This window comes from Copidosoma floridanum, unplaced genomic scaffold (assembly GCF_036245765.1).
Source record: "Copidosoma floridanum isolate Cflo_tuat_1 unplaced genomic scaffold, Cflo_Japanese_pri ptg000013l, whole genome shotgun sequence".
Taxonomy (NCBI): domain Eukaryota; kingdom Metazoa; phylum Arthropoda; class Insecta; order Hymenoptera; family Encyrtidae; genus Copidosoma; species Copidosoma floridanum.
Window position 1 is genome coordinate 27,539,096 of NW_028321890.1, and position 13,887 is coordinate 27,552,982.

General features: G+C 42.0%; 3 protein-coding genes across 3 annotated transcripts; 2 read left to right on the top strand and 1 right to left on the bottom strand.

Annotated features, from left to right (window-relative positions):
- The first annotated feature begins 2,816 nt into the window (after window positions 1-2,816).
- On the top strand, window positions 2,817-7,047 carry LOC106647287 (uncharacterized). The gene is made up of 5 exons (XM_089590774.1): window positions 2,817-2,836; window positions 2,904-3,412; window positions 3,494-3,715; window positions 4,275-4,822; window positions 5,542-7,047. Exons 1-5 carry the CDS (start codon window positions 2,817-2,819, stop codon window positions 7,045-7,047), a joined length of 2,805 nt encoding a protein of 934 aa, XP_089446900.1.
- A 578-nt stretch (window positions 7,048-7,625) lies between these two features.
- LOC106647310 (uridine diphosphate glucose pyrophosphatase NUDT14) lies at window positions 7,626-9,162 on the top strand. Its single transcript, XM_014363632.2, has 3 exons — window positions 7,626-8,268; window positions 8,351-8,424; window positions 8,635-9,162. The coding sequence occupies exons 1-3, from the start codon at window positions 7,826-7,828 to the stop codon at window positions 8,796-8,798; spliced, it is 681 nt and encodes a 226-aa protein (XP_014219118.2). The 5' UTR covers window positions 7,626-7,825; the 3' UTR covers window positions 8,799-9,162.
- On the bottom strand, window positions 8,836-11,298 carry Atg6 (Beclin-1-like Atg6). The gene is made up of 5 exons (XM_014363631.2): window positions 10,831-11,298; window positions 10,299-10,459; window positions 9,812-10,224; window positions 9,211-9,699; window positions 8,836-9,065 (listed from the first exon to the last, which is right to left on the bottom strand). The coding sequence occupies exons 1-5, from the start codon at window positions 10,940-10,942 to the stop codon at window positions 8,921-8,923; spliced, it is 1,320 nt and encodes a 439-aa protein (XP_014219117.2). The 5' UTR covers window positions 10,943-11,298; the 3' UTR covers window positions 8,836-8,920.
- Between the last annotated feature and the right edge of the window lie 2,589 nt (window positions 11,299-13,887).

Here is a 13,887-nt window from a genome sequence, read left to right on the forward strand (position 1 = left end):
CTTTGCGGAGGAGAGCGCGCCAAAAGCGGCCGCACGAAAAATAACCCCACCCGTATTTTTTTTTTTTTTCCTGCACATACTCGGACGGATTTTTTATTAAGCGTCGTTTTTTTACTGTTACATATATATTCTTACCGATGTGAGGCCGATCGCGAGCGAGTGTACGTTATACGCACCCCTCCGCCAATCGGATAATTCAATTTCGCGAATATCGATCGCTTTATGATGCTCTCGGTTTAATCCGACCGGTCGCGGGCCTTTCCGCTCCACGAGATCCGGACCCGTGATAGATGCGCTCAAGGTATTATCGAGGAGGAGGGTGGCATCTCTTCCTCTCTTTGCTCTCCTTCGACCGTATATACTTATGGTGTACGGATATTTCGCGATATCTCGAGGAACGCTTATATACATATGGGTACGATTTAATACGTTTAACGTGACCGACTTGCATTGCACTGCAAATGAGAAACGATAATGATTCGTTCCCGAGGCTTTCGCGGCAGGAATCAAGTATGCACTGACAAACGAATAATACACGTGCTCAATGAGCATTTAACCTTTATGTTTTTATCTTGATGGATGTTGGTGTACTTGGTGTCCAATGGTATTTTTGACCACGCAGGGATATAAACACTAGCTGGCATAGTCAAATTGGTTCAACTGTCGAGTTGTTGGTACATGTGTATGCGTACGCATAAGTAAAGAGTGACAACTATGTTTTGACCATTGAAATGAGTAGGATGGATATCATTTTAAAAAATTTAGTATAGGCATATACTATTGTCATTTTTTTTTGTAACGTATGCTACGGTGCTTATTCTGTAGTCGATCGAGATGTAAAATTACTCGGCATTAAAAGGCTGTCAGTTGACCAAAACATGATTCGTCCGACAAAAGGTTGTGTCACACAGCCGATAAATCTAAAAGATCGTCGGCCTCGATCGACAAATCGTCCACGGCTGCGAAAGAAATGAGAAATCCGCGGCTGTCGCAATAAAATTAACAATATACCTGCTCACTCTGGCGGGAAGGCACGTAGTCGTCGCCATCAGTCGGACAACGAATTAACGAAAGAAAGATATAGAGAGAGCACATCGGAGGGAAAAGTATATAGTATAATATACTTGAGTGTAGATGAAAAGGAGAACAAGCACAGTGTATACGTATACGTAAACTGTCGATGGGGAGAGAGAAAGAGAGAGAGAGAGGCGACGACGAGTGGAGAGCGCGGACGAGAGATCGATAGGATCTCGGAGCAGCAAACAGCAGCATATCAGCGGTGGCAAGGGTTGCGTCCCGCAACAAGCGAGCGATACCAGGATCCACTCTATACGTCCTTCGTTCTCTCTCTCTTTCCTCCTGTTCTTGTTGTGTCCTCCGCGGGTGATCGATCGTCGGTGGCGCGCTGTAGAAGCCCGGACCACTGCTCCTCTCTATTCCCGATCTCTCGCCGTGAGACATGACACATCTTTACCCCGAAAGAGTTACAGCCTTATCTCCATCTAACGAAAGCCATTATTTCGTCCTCGTCCATCGACGAGGATCGAGCAAGGAAGGGTGAGGGGGGGTGCAACGATTTGAGGGGGGCTCGAATATTTCTCGCGTTACTTACGTATACACACATACACACCTACACCCGTTGTCCTCGTACTCCTCGCCCGGAAGGACTCTCGGATCGCTCTCCATCTTTATGCGCCTACACTCTACCCTCTTTCTTTCTTCCTTCGCGAATGTAACGTGGGAGAGAGATAGGGGATACTGTAAGCGCGCCATATAACAACCTTGCCAGTGGGGGGAGGAAATACCCGAGACGCGAATTCCAGAGATTCAGCAATGAACTTGGCCGCGATTCTTCTCATCGGCTGTGCAGCTTCACGATGATGATGTGAATCGTTGCAAGTGATTTCATTCTTGTCTAAATTTACGTTCAACTTACGTTACGTGTATACGTCTTGGATTATGTTTGGGAATAGCATAAGGGGCACTGTTATAAAATATAATTTGTTACATATATCCATAAAATATATTTCCTAATGTTTTGTTACAGTGTTTTTATGAATATAATATGTGTAGAAAACAAAACAAAAAAAAAAAAAAAACAAGAAAAAAAATCTAGAAAATACAGTAAGAGATTTTTTTTTATTTTTAGAGCACCTGAGTATCATCGGCTGGTTTGGATACAAATAGTTATTTCATCCATCTCATCTGCTAAATCGTAAGTACCCTTTGGGACCATGAATTATTATTTATTTTTCTTTCAACTACTAGCTTACTATTATAATTAGCTCTATTTATTTCCCTAAAAATTGCGTATTATTATTATTATTTTATGTGATAGTAGCTGTATTAATAATCATAACAAATAGGTAAAATTAACAAAAACGAGTAGAATACGTATACCCTTAACCTTACGCTCTCTCATCAACGCTATAACCTCAGTGTAGTATAGGCGTTGATTTGATGCCAAGAATGTTTACAAAAATGCGTTGTTGAGACAAAAAAGTTTGCGCTAAACATTAATTGACTTCGTAACATTGTACTTCATAGTGTATAGGCACGAGCGCATCGTGTCTTTCCTCCCACTCGTTATGGTTATACATCTTAAAAAATAAAAAAGTTTAATCAGAGGTCAACCACCCGTGGAACTAAAATTATTCCGTAATTGCACTCGAGCATAATTTTACCGATTTAACGTGAAGATCGGCCCTTCCTCCTTCGCCCGTCGAGCAAATATACGTGTACACTGTGCACAAAACAACCTGACAACAACAAAAACAACAACAACAACAACAGTGACGACGACGAGAAGGACGAGGATGACTACGACGACAAGAGGGTAAGAAGCAGGAAGTAACAATAGGCTAACCAGCCAAGGGGGGGAAAGAAGCGAACGAACGAGCGAGCGAGCGGACGACAGATCGTGATGACATGTCGTGCTTCGGCGGCCGAGACGAGCTGCTCTACCTGGTCGAGCTGACGGTCGAGCGTCTCAAGCTCACGGCGGACAAGTACCGCGAGGACTTTGCCGAGCTGCCGCCCCTGATCAAGCTCAAATTCCTCGATTTCCCGGTCTTCGAGATAACACCGCGTCGCGATGCCGATGACACCGCCCACCACCCCCCTGTTCCACCTGACGAGTACGACGAGTCCGAGGGATTGATCTACGCTTGTGGCAAGTCGGTGCTCTTCGTCAGGAAGCCACGAGACCTCGTCTCGGCCATGAAGGCGCAACCCCTCAAGGTCGGCGTTTTCCGGGAGGGTGACACTTTTCCCGTTGCCGAGGCTTCGATACCACTCTCTGGCTGCCTCTGCGACCAGGTGACCATGGTACGCAACGACCCCGAGCACAGACCCAAGCCCTACGAGCTCAAGGGTGGCTACAACATCCTCGACTCGGGCAAAGATTTCGCAGGTGCTCCCCTACGCCTCCCCCCTTTTTTTTCACTACTGTTTGGTGCATCGGCTAGAAATCACCGTGCCGTCATCTTTTTAGGTTCCATCAATATTTACCTGCGCCTCACCTTTTTCGGCTCCTACATCGTTTCGCACTACCAGATGTACGAGGACAGCTGCGTTTTTAGAAACGATTTCGACGGTGAAATGCGGATCACGAAGATCGCCCGGAAGCCGGAAAACTCGGAGGAGGAAGACGAGGATGTGAAAAGGCAGTTCAAAATCACCGAGGGCACGGTGCTCGCGACCATGAGGAGCGAAAGCGCGAGCGACAGTGTAAAATAATCGTTATCGATGGGAATTGTTTCGAATAAAAAAAAAAAAAAAAAAAAAAAAAAAAAAAAATGTTTCGTCAAAACGGCAATCCTATTTATTTGGCTGAAAAAATAAATTTCATGGTTTTGTTTTTATCGTTAATTGGCGTTCGCCACGCAGTATGCATATCTTCAAAGTTGATCGCCATGGAGACGAAAGTTCATAAACAAAAACAAAAATGACATGACGCTGCAGTGACAAAAGGCTTGCCAGAGAGGCGATTTGGTTCCATCGAAATTTGAAGTAACCCAAAGATGAAGTGATCGAGAAACCCTTCATCGCCCCGAAAAAAAAAAAGAAAAAAAAAAAAGAAATTACGCAAAATTCGCAAGCCCACCAATCATTCCACCCAAAAAGGAGCAAAATCATCCTCGAACGAGAGCAGAGAAAAACGGGCCCCCCTAGCTTGGTGAGCACTCGAACGGAATCCTGGAAGGCCAAAATCACAAGCAGGTAGTGGAGCCAGGGTATTTTTGACAGCTCCCACGGCAACGGCGCTACATGAGCCACAATGGGCACGTCGGGCACCGAGGAGCTGCTCACGACGCCAGGTAAGCCCAGCGACGAGTACGCCGGCCGCTATCGGAGCGCGTGTTCCTCGATTGCATCTGACAAGGCGAAGACGAACAAGTCCGTCTGCCTCTGTCCTTCCGGCTGCAGCAGCCAAGGTACTGTTGCTTATCCCGTGCTCCGGGCTAACGATCCGCGGAAGGGCAGGGGCCGCACGGGGATCCAGAGGGAGAGAACAGCTCTACAGTTTATGCCCACCCATTGTGCCGCAGACACGACGACGATAGCCAGTACTACGACCACCGCTGCAACTACGATCGCGAAAAATGACGAGCAACAGCTGAGCAAGAGGAGGCTGAGGGGTGGCGGCGGTAACGGGGAGTTAGCCGGCGGCGCGGCCGGCCTCTTCAGCGGCGATGCCGACTTTACCTGGTACAACAGCCGCTTCGCGCTGCCCTTGGCTCGCCTCGAGGGCGGAGGTGGATCGTCAGCGGCGTGCCAGCAACAGGCCTATCCAGCTGCCGGCTGTGGGAAACCAACCACGGTTAGCAGTCCCTCTCTACTCTATCTATCTGTCTATCCATCTGTTCTCTGCGCCTACCACCACCACCACCACTACTCCTCTTCCGTTTATCTCGGTACTTCTCTTTCTCTCTGTTTATCTGACCTCTTCTTCTTCTTCTTCTTTTTCGACATCGCCTCTCTTCGTGTACAGCGAGCCTCGGTGCGTTCAGGTAAACGAGATTTGTGCGCTTTTTCCCCCCGAGACGTTTATGAAGCCATTGAGCGAGCCGAACAATGAATTTATCCTCGACCCCGCGGCCATACTTACCCCTCGCTTCCGGGAATACTCTTGCGGACGATCTCAACGGGGACGCGATACCTATCGAGACTCCTACACGTGCACGCCGTCCTATAAGTAGGTATAGACGTCACGTTGTCGGTGTGGCTCGTGCGGCTAATGCGACAGGCCGTGCAACGGCTTTATCCCTATGGAATCCAGCGCCGGCCTATCGGTGACGGCTTTATTACGCGAGCCAACATTTTTTTTTAGATTCGAATGTCGCGCGTCTCCGATGCTTGCACGCGCCCAACGTTTGTGCAACTATACATTTGTTTGCCGATAGCGTTTTTTCACCTTTTGGAATTTCCATACTGTCGATTTTCCTTGTGTTTTTTTTTTTTTTTTTTTTTTTTTTTTTTTTTCGCCCATCACGTAAAGTAGGTAACAATTGGCGATGATTCTTATCACAGGGCAGACAGAGGAGCGTTGGCTTTCAGAACGGCTTCGACAACAGTTTCGTGCGGCTGGACAGCATCAATCCGGAGTACTTGTCATTGAACCGTTGTCGGTTGAGACACGTGGAAAACAAGGGAGGTACAAAGCCCGAGTGTTCTTGCACGGGCAACGACAATCTGGAAAACATGCTGAGGAAAAAGGGCCAGCCGGTCTGCAGGAAGAAGCCTTGCATGGGCCCGGACTGTCTGATCAAGGCCTTCCAGGACGCGCAAGAGTTTGTCGATTCCATCGGGAAGGTCCCGGGCCTTGCCGGGCTGGGGATAACCGAGAGCCCGTACTTCGGTAGGTCCCAGGAGCCGAGGGAGATCAAAAAAGCCGACTCAAAGGCAGCGCCCGTCAACAAACAGCCCGAGGCCACTTCCAATCTTTGCAACGCCCAAAACGTGGACAACTTGAAGAAGGCCAATTACAGCGCGATGTCCGGTACTTTGAGCACGAGTGGGCCAAAAAAGTCGGGAGTGGTTCAGGAGGGAGTGACGAGTTTGCCGGATCCGTCGACCCACGCGTCGCTCAGATCCAAGAAGAAAGATGAAAAATCGGAAAAGCCCAAGGAAGTCGAGATCGCGTTGCCCCAGGCTGTCGAGGAAACACCTTGCGGGGAGCCAAAGTGCAAGTCGAGACCCAAGAAAGTTAACGCGGAAAAGGGGGATCCCAAAGACAACGCGGAATCATCGCAGAAAACGTCAAACGCGCTGAGATCCGATAAAAAGAGCCACTCGAAGGGAAGGTCGCAGTCCGTTCCCGGGGAGAAATCGAAAAAGCCCGTTCAGTTCGACTACTCCTACGGAAGTGCTTATCCAGCTTCTGTTTACGGTCACAAAAAGTGCAACCTTCTGAGGGCCAGAGTGCCAGCCCACATGGGATGGATGTGGAACCAGATCGATCCAGTGACGAAGCTCAAGCCACGCACGGGCTGGAGACCAGGAGCCATAAGCTTAGCCCTCAAAGGTCTACTGAAGGAGGCCAGAGAAGGTTTCTTCAAAGAAGCCCGGAGACCTATGTCGCTTCCCAGACTGGGAGGCAAGAAAGGAGGCAAGGTCCAGAAGACGACAAGCTACACGGGCGGGAAGAAGAATCTCTGCGAGGAAGCCGAGGCCGAGGAGGAGATCGAGTATCCTCCGACGCTCCACGTTCACAGGAAAGATGGAACGTATTACGTGACGATGTATCCCATTAGACAGGACGCATCGGGCGCACCTAGACTGGATGAGCCTACAAATCCGTTGCAGTTCAAAATCGTCAAGAGTAAGGACTCTATTGCTTCGAGTTCTACAGCTTCGGATATGGAGATTGAGTTTTCACCACCGGCTGCTGTGAATAGACCCAGGAAGAGGCCCAACGTGGTGCACCTTGGAACACAAGTGAAGCAACAAGAAATATTGGATTCGTTTAAGAGGCCCTCTGATTCCAAAAAGAAACAGAAAGATGCGTCAGGCAAAGAAAACGGCAAGAAAGAGAAAAAGAAATGAAATCGTAAAAATTGTAAAGCTTTTACAAAAGGTGTAAATATTGTTACCAAACAATAAAAAAGTATAATATGTAATACGTGGATCAAAAGAAATAAAAATTTTGATAGGTAAAAAATTCACCCAACGCAAGATAAAAATATCCTCGAAACTAAAGTAAGCTTATTATTCGTTTAGTTTGGCTTTGCAAATATTTTTCAAAATTATATTTGATGCAAGACTTTAAAATTTACGTTACAACAGCTTATTTTGAAAAAAACACGAAACCACTTCAATAATTTATGTCAAATATTTTCTTACAACTTATTTGTACATGAAAACGATTTTCGTACATTTAAATAACAATTAAGATGTTCTCATCTATTCTGAGTAAGTTTTGTAAAATACAAGTTGAGCAATGAGTTTATGACAAACAATTATAACTAAATTAAGCCGTTTAACACAGTACGTTAAACGTCACTTTCAAAAACTTCCCGCTGCTTGGTTGTTTATAACCTAAAAACAGCGCGAAAAACAGGCGCGTTGGCGCTCACATTTGATTATATATTAAAACTGTGAAATCGTGATAAGTAGGTATTTGCTCAATAAGACTAACTACTACAACTATACTTACATCGTCTAGTTCGATGTGTTGTTTATAACATTGCGTGACGACATTCTCATGATAAGTAATATCAGATTTTCGCCAAGATCTGACATTGGCTGACAGCGTCGAGTGATATTTTCCTACACCTCGTAATCGGCAACTGCAGGAGTGTCAACCCAGAAAATTTTTTGAAAAATGTCAAATTTATCTTTGGAAGAACAAAACAAAAAGATCCGTGAACGTATGGAGAACCTGTCAGAGGTACGTTTCGAGCCATTTCCTCACGACTCCCCTTGGCTCCGGCCAATTCGTATGACCTTCATCCAGGATGGTAAAAAAAAGCAATGGGATCTTATGAGGGCCCACGAAAGTGTCAGTATTGTGGTTTTTAATACCGATCGCAAAAAGTTGGTGTTTGTCAGGCAATTCAGACCTGCTGCTTACTATGCATGCTTACCAGAAAAGCTGAAAGAAGTAGATCCTAAGAAGTATCCTGTTACTCTGGGCCTGACCATTGAATTGTGCGCTGGCATTGTTGACAAGGATAAGCCTCTGGTCGAGATTGCACAAGATGAATTGAGAGAAGAGTGCGGTTACGAAGCACCTCTTGAAAACTTCCAGAAGGTCATTACTTACAGGCAAGTTATAAATCAGCTTACAAATATTTTACATTAAAAAGATAGAGTGGCTTATCCCATTCAGTTTTTAATTTCAATCTAGGTTTATATCGTCTTCTGCTACAAAACAAACTCTGTTCTATGTTGAAGTTACTGATGCCATGAACATTCATTCTGGTAAGATTACTTGGATTATTCAATGATATTCTCAAGAATATTTATTGAAAGCTATCAATATTCATGGGATTAAAGTAAAGTCTTGACATACTTGGTGTCTATATTGTTAGCTTCATATTTTATCAAAATTATCAACAAATATTTTTTCTCTAGAAGTAAAAACAGTGCCAATTCATTTTAATAATTTATTAACAATGATACTTATTGTAGGCGGAGGAGCAGAAAATGAAGGTGAACTGATTGAAATTATTGAAATGAGTATTGAAGAAGTTAAGAAATACGTTGCTTCTGAAGAAGTTCAGAGTCCTCCATGTTTTCTTAACGGTGTTTCTTGGTTTTTAGCAAATAAGAAAGATCGCTATGATACGTTGTGACTTTAAACATTGTTTATAAATTTAAAAGTATAAAAAATTAAAATTCCAAATAATTTATCTTTAGGACAAACTTTTTTTATATACAAATACGTATGTACATTGAACAGCCTTTCTTAGCAGAATTATGTTTTCGCAGATTTGAGATCAGTTTGCGTTAATGCCTCATCCTTATCAAACTGGGAACTGACCCAGGCAAGACCCCATTTCAGATTAGTCAGCATAAATTTAAGAGCTTTAGTCCATTGTTCTTCAGAATTGAATTGGATTCTGAAAAATAATTGTAAATAGTGTTCAAATTATTTACTATAAATTATAATAGTATTATAAATAAAACAGAGCGTTTCAGTTTACTTTTGTATATGAAAATGAGAGTATTAATATAATAAACAATTATTTCATATAGATATCTTACTTTATTGAATAAGAACTTCCTGTTGAACAATCCTCTATTCTTCCTTTTTCAATTCTGTAAGGAAGACTAAATCCACTTTTACTATTTTCCACTTCTTCCCTGAACTGTTGCAAGCAATCAAGAAAAGCAGCCATAGCCGCATCAAATTTTGTGTCCCACAAGAATTTGAAACCACCACTACCATACAAAGGTAGCTCCTTGTGCTGATCTAGCACTTCGATGTAACTATGATTACCAAATGGCACTAATTTGTATCTTTTGAATGTTAGATCCATTTTTCTTGCAAGTGCAGTCAAAAGTAAGGTTGTTTGACCCCATGCAGCATTTATTTCACTCCAATCAACTGGAGCACTTGGTAACCTTCCTAATCTAAAAGAGTTTATAGTGCCAAAATGACCAGAATGCCAAATGTGAAAAGTAGCATTGAAGACATTGGTCTTTTTCAGTCTTTCAAGTTGTGATACTGCATAGGCCAGTTGATTTTCCAAGCTATAATATTTAAAAATACTTTAGTTCAAACTGTTCATGTCTAAAATGGTTAATTTGTGTTCACATAAAGAGTAGATTATTGAAATATTGTAGTAACAATTTATAAACATACCTTCTACATTCATCCTCTGCCAGCATGATTTCTCTTCTATGACGTGCATATTGTTTCCAATATCTTTCCTCTTCACACTGTAACCTTTCCTTTTCTTTCTCTTGTTCCACAATCGCTTCTTTCGTTGCTGCCTCTTCTTTTCTTAATGCCTCTAACTCAATTATCATTCTCTTTTCTTCAGCCCTAGCATCTTGTAATTCCTTTTCCAAAGCTTCTTTTTCACTGTCTTCGTTTCCAGACTGCAACTGTTCTTCTTCTAGTCTTCTTAGATAATCCCTGTATTCTGACCATTCGTTTTCTGTAAGCCTTAATTGTTGATCCATGAGCATTAAAAGACTATCTGTACACTCGTCACATAGTGGATGATCACAGGATGTGGTACTACTCAGCACATCAAACAGTGTTGCTCGAACCTAAAAATATAATGTTCATTTGACATTCATGTGAGATACACTTGTACCAGTCATAATGGTATTTTTTTTCTTACCCTTAAATGATGACTTAGGCTCTCTGTTTCACCTGAATCACCAACCAACATGAATCCATTCGATCCACTTGTGAACTCTGTGAGACGAAATGGAGGAACCAAGTGCTCCAAGCTGCTGCTCTGAGAATCAATGTCCCCAGTACTTTGTTGTTGAATAGGTACTAATAAAAACAGAAAGCAAAATTGTCACCAAGTGAACGTATTACAAGCATGCAAAACAATGTTTAATCACTTCTGCTACAACAAAACAGATGAGCTGTCGTATACACCCACAATTTGCTCTTCAAACGTACATAGATTAGCAAACGAGCATACTACAGATCTAACAAATTTTGCTGAAAACACTGAGGACTCAAAGTAATTAAGAATCGAGAGTCACTCTGTGTTCAGTTTGTACCAAGTAGAAATTTCCTATTAATCTAACGGCTTTGTATAACTTCTCGTAAAAACGAGGAAACGAAACGAAATTTAAACAACAGATGACAGCCAATTTTTGGCCTCCGTCTCGCAATAAATAAACAAAAAAACTCACGCGACAACTCGGCCAGTGTGTGCTCGCCAAGATGATTGAAGCTCGGGTCGAGCTTGAGTGGCTGGAGGCACCGCTGGCACACGAAATTCACATTAGTCTTCATGTCCATCATCGCGTCGATGTTGTTGTCGTCGCGAGTGCTATCCGTCGTGGACGACAAGACTCCCAGTGGCCCACAGCGTTAAACTATTATTTATAATGCGCATTTATGCTGCGTGTCTTGCTAATTTGTACTTATAGGATGTACACCTATCGCTTGTACAACAACGAGATGAAGTTTTGCGTTGTGTATTGACTTTGCTCGATACTTATTATGGACTGTGTACCTACTGCACTGCACATCTCGTTTGGCAACAGAAGAGAGAGAGAGGAGAAAAACAGGGTCAGCTGATTGTTGTTCGAGAACGTGCCGTCAGAGGCGCTAGGCGTGCCTTTATTGTTTTGTCGTTTTGTGGTGTTATTTGTTGGCGTATATACCTATTATATGTCCGTCAAAGCCAATACTTCAAGGTGCATGAATATTTTTTTGCCCCAAAAGGTATACCTGTATTCCTCGGTTTGATAATGTATACCGTGTAGTTGAGAGAGTTTTATATTTATCCAAAAATAAGTGAAAGTAATTACTTTATGATTACAAACATTCTCAAACTATTTATTGTTCATTCTCAAAAATAAAAATTTTCATTGCAAGTATTACTGTAAACTGTAAAATTATAATTGTAAGTACAATTTGCTTCGACAAACGTAATAATCACAACGTATCACATTTTAATAATTATGAACTCTTCTGCGTGGTAACGTAATAGGTAACAACAGCGAGGAGTGTTTGTGTGTAGAGTGATGTAAATATGTTGTGCTTACAAAGAATCAATAATACTTCATAACTATTAATATATGATTATAATTATACTTAAACGTTACAACAGCGACACGAGAAGTGAGTGACGAATCGTCCAAGTTCTATTGCATGCTCACTTGGTACAGAAGATCACACTCGCTCGGTATATGTTAAGGCAAAGTAGAAATTAATTGGTACATAAAGTTTGGAAAAATAATTTTTGATGTATCAACTTATAAGTAATAAAATAAAATATTTATTTCTTCCATGTTGTTATTTTTGAAGGTATAGGTATGAAACAACAATTTTTAATATTAATGGGTATATAATTTGCGGGAAAATTATACTTAAATGAAATAAAGTGTTGCCATCAATTAAATTTCAAATAAACATTTTCTACGACTTTATGAGTCACAACACGTTTTTCAGAAAATGTTGTAAGCTATAAATATATGATTATACTTTGATTTACCATACCTGAAAAGTGTAGTGTATCATGTGCATCGCGTAAATTTCAGCGGGTCAAAATGCATGACTCTTTCAAGCGTAAGGTGTAGATGACGTTACCCGTAAAAAAAAGGATAAGGAGGTGCTGCTCTCTGCAAAAAATTGTTTTGTACCACTTCATAACTTGCAATAGTTGTACAAATTATGTTTCATTTTTAGAAACAGCTTTTTTTTAAATTCAAGTACACTTTTTTCTGTAGGTACACGTAAGTGCTGAGTACAAAAGTAAATTTTTCTTTATAAAATTAATGTAACAACCTATTTGACATTTCAGTACAAAAAACATTAAACACAATATTTAAAAGTCTTTAGAAAGTATTTTCTTTTTTATGCCATGGTAACGCATAATTGACAAAAACGTAGTCGTCTAGTGAAGAACTTGTAAATTAAAAAAATAATAACAAAACTTTTCAACAATTAGCCTTTATTTTTCCCTAATTGAGCTACTTGCTTGATTTTAATCTAAACCCCTTGAATTTAACAAAATGTTCTTGCCCGTCCTCCGTCACCCCGTATATTTATGTACTCTCAAATGAAATATAACAACAATGGCTGAGGAAAGAAGAAGAGAGAAGGACAGTTCGGCATTGATAATCGTGAAAAACGTGAGACCAGCTTGGAGTATATATCCAATGCACGACCGAATAAATTACCGCGAAATCTTGTGGACCGAAAACATCGGAAGTCCCCATAACTCGTGGTCGGCTGTCCACGCGCCCCACATTCGACCGACCGGTGATTGATACGATCCACGCCGAAGCTGCAGTGTCTCCCCTGTTCCCCATCTTTCTCTCCGTTTCTCTTCCTACACGTCTCATGCTGCTTGTCGCATTAGAAATTAGCCGCCTGCGAGATTCATGGGGCCGTTGCTTATTTTACTCCTCCTCCTCCCGTTGCCGATCTTTCAGCTTTTCCAATGTTTTCATGCCACAGCTTTTACTCGAGGATAGACGAAACTATAATTAAACATTTTTTTTTTTTTTTCAATTTTTTTACTGCAAATGTTTTTTATTTCATAACATGACAAATAACATTCCGATGGTCGTGGTGAATCAGTCATTATGAAAGTTGATCAAATTTTGATGGGATGAGGGTTTTCTTGATCGTCTAAGTATCTTTCGTTATCTACACGCAATTGGCCTATTTTTTTTTTTCTTCACTTGGTTTAAATGTTGTTGCAGAGAGAATGGAATAGTATAAGAAAATTAATTTTCATGGAACCGCAGCCAAAGTTTTGCTGGCATACCATAAACAAGACAGATCGAACGAGAGAGATGGGCCAGATAAGTTCCTCGTGGTCCGATACCTCTCCGGTGGAACATTATACAAGTAGAGAAATATGTTATTTGCCATTCACCGGCCTATACGTAAAAAAATATCAGAACCATACAAGGACAGCTCTCTGATGGTGCTTTCTCTCTGAACGAGTGATACTGTTCCACAGGTGGCGCTCAGCTTCTTCGCCTTCTTTTTCCCCCCTTTTTTTTTCATCGTTGAGATCACATTTGTGTACATTCGTATTCTGATTCGAATGTTGTACACACATATACACACGCACACGAACGCATGGTATAGTCCTCAGGAATGCCCATCAAATGTGCTTCTGCGAATCGAGAATAGGGATACCCCGTGAAGTACGAAAAATTTGCCAAGATATAAATGAGAATCGTAAAAATGTGATGAGATGAAATAGTGCACACTTTGTTGATGTT

What these genes read in the sequence shown, in the direction of transcription:
- LOC106647287 (XM_089590774.1), top strand. Translation starts at nt 2,817, where the DNA reads ATGACTACGACGACAAGAGG. An exon ending in ATGACTACGACGACAAGAGG is followed by an intron (nt 2,837 to 2,903) that starts GTAAGAAGCAGG and finishes CGAACGAGCGAG; the next exon opens with CGAGCGGACGACAGATCGTG. An exon ending in CTCGGGCAAAGATTTCGCAG is followed by an intron (nt 3,413 to 3,493) that starts GTGCTCCCCTAC and finishes TCATCTTTTTAG; the next exon opens with GTTCCATCAATATTTACCTG.
- LOC106647310 (XM_014363632.2), top strand. Translation starts at nt 7,826, where the DNA reads ATGTCAAATTTATCTTTGGAAGAACAAAACAAAAAGATCCGTGAACGT. An exon ending in CAGAAGGTCATTACTTACAG is followed by an intron (nt 8,269 to 8,350) that starts GCAAGTTATAAA and finishes ATTTCAATCTAG; the next exon opens with GTTTATATCGTCTTCTGCTA. An exon ending in TGCCATGAACATTCATTCTG is followed by an intron (nt 8,425 to 8,634) that starts GTAAGATTACTT and finishes TACTTATTGTAG; the next exon opens with GCGGAGGAGCAGAAAATGAA.
- Atg6 (XM_014363631.2), bottom strand. Translation starts at nt 10,942, where the DNA reads ATGATGGACATGAAGACTAATGTGAATTTCGTGTGCCAGCGGTGCCTC. An exon ending in CACACTGGCCGAGTTGTCGC is followed by an intron (nt 10,460 to 10,830) that starts GTGAGTTTTTTT and finishes TGTTTTTATTAG; the next exon opens with TACCTATTCAACAACAAAGT. An exon ending in GCAGAGGATGAATGTAGAAG is followed by an intron (nt 9,700 to 9,811) that starts GTATGTTTATAA and finishes TAAATATTATAG; the next exon opens with CTTGGAAAATCAACTGGCCT.